The sequence below is a fragment of the Dysidea avara genome, chromosome 1, assembly GCF_963678975.1.
Source record: "Dysidea avara chromosome 1, odDysAvar1.4, whole genome shotgun sequence".
Classification (NCBI taxonomy): domain Eukaryota; kingdom Metazoa; phylum Porifera; class Demospongiae; order Dictyoceratida; family Dysideidae; genus Dysidea; species Dysidea avara.
In genome coordinates this window covers 22,030,953-22,034,337 of record NC_089272.1, presented here as the reverse complement: position 1 = coordinate 22,034,337, position 3,385 = coordinate 22,030,953, and the positions used below count along the sequence as shown (strand labels likewise).

Sequence of the window (3,385 nt, the reverse complement as noted above, 5' to 3'; positions counted from 1 at the left end):
AAAGCCAGAGCATTGCCCAGGCATCAAGCCACTTTGCCCTACCATCAGCTACCGATAGTAATTAAAGAATGTGGGCTGAATCCACTGATGAACAGTCACTTATAACACCCATGATTGTACAAGAATGGCTATACTACCTACCCTATGTTGACTTTGCATTGCTTTCCTTTTGGCCACCCAGAGGCTAACAGATGTGGTTCTTCTTTTCCATAGGAATTTTCGGTACAAGTTATTTGATTGTGGTACCACTTATGGGAGGCAATAAATAGAGGTGCGATCACATCATTATAAATAAACTGCGTGGGAAGCATTGTGTCAAGGACTACATTGAAAAGAGTGGCATTGAACCCATTCCATTAGTACAGAGGACATTGTGTATTTGGATTTGTGTTGGGTGTGACAAAAACTCACATTGAAGTGAGGCAGACTAGAGATATTAGCACCCATTAGCTGTGTGGGTACTGGGTTGGATGCTTCTACGGGTGACAGTTCAGATGACCATCAACTCCAGTTATAGTCATGTCATCACATGATAGAGCACTATAAGTACCTCATCTAAGGTTCTACCTAGTCAGGTATTAAGTCACTGCTGTGTATTGTATGTATGCATTAAGGAGACAATAGCTAGCTAGCATTTGCAATCAGGTATATTAATTAACTTGCACACAGTTACTATAGAATACAGTAAACACAGGTAAGTGCGCAACACATTTTAAAATGCTATAGTGATGTCAAAGAACATAGTCTTATAGCCTTATTCAGTTACTGCCTCTTTCTTCTCATGCCTTTTGTAACCATACCTTCATTGCTTTAACAAAGTCAGGGTACCTTAATCTTAGTTGCTGTTTGTAGTGATGTAACACTAACACCCATGCACACACGTGACTGTGCATACAGACTTTCATGTAATACGTAGTTAGTAGTGTTGTGTTGTATATTTGCTGTATAACTATCCTGTGATCACATGATATTAAGAATATCACATTGGCGACGAGGTAAAAATGGCAACACGCGGAGGAATTGGTGAATTCTCAGGAGAAGCGGCAGACTGGGAGAGCTACATAGAGAGACTTGAGAATTATTTCGTAGCACACGAAATCACTGATGCCGCCAAGCAGAGGGCAACGCTCCTTAGTCAATGTGGCTCTGCCACCTACAAACTGGTTCGAAGTCTTGTGGCACCACAGAAGCCAAACGAAGTGGAATACGCTGCTCTAGTCAAGCGGATCAACGAACACTTTGTTCCCAAGCCCTCCGTCATTGTTCAGAGGTTCAAATTTCAATACCTGCATGAGGCAAGCTGGTGAGTTTGTATCGACGTTTGTGACACACTTGCACACGCTTTCAGAACATTGTGAATTTGGCGACACATTAGAGGACATGCTTAGTGATCGTCTCGTCTGTGGTATAGCCGATAGCCGAATGCAACGTGCCATGCTAGCAGAGCTGAAACTGAAGTTTGCCAGGGCTTTTGAACTCGCTCAAACCATGGAGTCTGTAGACCAGGACACACGCAAGTTACAGTCCAACATTTCAGTGCACTTGTTGACAGACAAATCAACAACAACTAAGCCTTGTTACCGTTGTGGCGAATGACATCACCCATTATCTTGTTGTTTCATGGATGCTATCTGTCATGCTTGCAAGAAGACAGGCCATATTTCTAAGGTGTGCCGAAGTAAACGGAAAACCACAGCAGCTGGAGGCGACACAACTAAGACAGGAGGTACAAAAAGTAACACTTCAACCTCAGTCAGTTAATCTTCTAAGTCATCCACACAGTCTGAACCTAAGGCAGCTCTTACTCTCACTACCACACCAGAAGATGTTTATACAATGTTTAGTATTATGGACCAGGACATGCACCATCCTATGTAACTTTAGCAGTTGATGGTCATGAGCTTCAAATGGAGTTGGATACTGGTGCTGCAGTGTCAGTGTTGAGTGAGGCAACCTACAAGGCAGTTTGGAATGTTGAGAATCTACCACCTCTGCAACCCTCCCAGGTACACTTACATATGTACACAGGTGACACAATTCCTGTTTTGGGCATGATGCATGTGTCTGTACAACATAATCAGCAAGCTAGACAATTACCTTTGTTGATAGTAAAAGGGGATGGTCCTACATTGTTGGCCAGGGACTGGCTTACACAGTTGAGATTAGACATTGATTGGTCAAGTGTTTATAATGTACAAACACAGCATACTGTATCCCAGCTGTTACACAAACACAGTCCAGTTTATGCTGATGAGCTAGGTACAGCAAAAGGGGTAACTGTTACTCTACATGTGGACCCAGCAGTTCAACCAAAGTTTTACAAGGCTAGGCCTGACCATCACCTTCCAAAGTTGAAGCCATTGTTGCTGCCCCACCTCCAACAGATGTTTCACAACTTAAAGCCTTCTTGGGTCTTGTGAATTATTATGGCAGATTTTTGACCAATTTTGCTTCTATCCTAGCCCCTCTGTACAGGTTGTTACGTAAGCATGCTCGCTGGATGTGGAAGACTGAACATGAGTCAGCGTTCCAGAAGATCAAAGACCAGTTAAAGTCTGATGCTGTATTGATGCACTTTGACCCTTCAAAGCCTCTGATTTTGGCTTGCGACGCCTCTCCTTATGGAGTAGGAGCAGTCTTGTCGCATAGACTAACTAATGATGTGGAACGCCCAATCGCCTTTGCATCTCGCACTCTGGCACCCACTGAAGTCAAGTATGCTCAGTTAGACAAGGAAGGGTTAGCAATTATATTTGGCTTAAAGAAATTTCATCATTATCTTCATGGCAAACATTTTATTGTATACACTGACCACAAACCCTTAACACACATCTTTAATCCAGCTAGAGCTATTCCTGTGATGGCATCTGCGTGCATACAGCGCTGTGCCCTAACAATTGGTGCTTATGACTATGAAATTCAGTTCAAACCAGGTCCACAGCAAGCCCATGCAGATGCTTGCAGTCGCTTACCATTGCCAGAGGTACCATCCACTGTACCAGCTCCAGGAGACACTATCTTGTTAATGAATCATTTCAATTCTACTCCAGTAACAGCTGCAATGATTAGTCGGTGGACCCAACGCTCCCCTTTGTTGGCAACAGTTACACAGTATGTCTTACATGGATGGCCATCGAAGCCAGATAATGACGATCAGCGACCTTACTTCAACCGTAGGCAAGAACTGAGTGTTGATGACAATTGTCTTTTGTGGGGCACTCGTGTTGTCATACCCCCACAAGTCCGCAATCTGTTATTGGATGAATTACATGTTGGACATCTGGGCATTGAGCAAATGAAGCGACTAGCAAGAAGTTACCTGTGGTGGCCTGGCCTGGACACAGAGATTGAATCCAAAGTAAAGCCATGTGTAGCTTGTCAGAGT

General features: G+C 43.5%; 1 protein-coding gene across 1 annotated transcript; it reads left to right on the top strand.

Moving 5' to 3' along the window:
* The first annotated feature begins 1,001 nt into the window (after positions 1 to 1,001).
* LOC136267759 (uncharacterized) lies at positions 1,002 to 1,596 on the top strand. Its single transcript, XM_066062963.1, has 2 exons — positions 1,002 to 1,299; positions 1,349 to 1,596. The coding sequence occupies exons 1-2, from the start codon at positions 1,002 to 1,004 to the stop codon at positions 1,594 to 1,596; spliced, it is 546 nt and encodes a 181-aa protein (XP_065919035.1).
* The last annotated feature ends 1,789 nt before the right edge of the window (positions 1,597 to 3,385 follow it).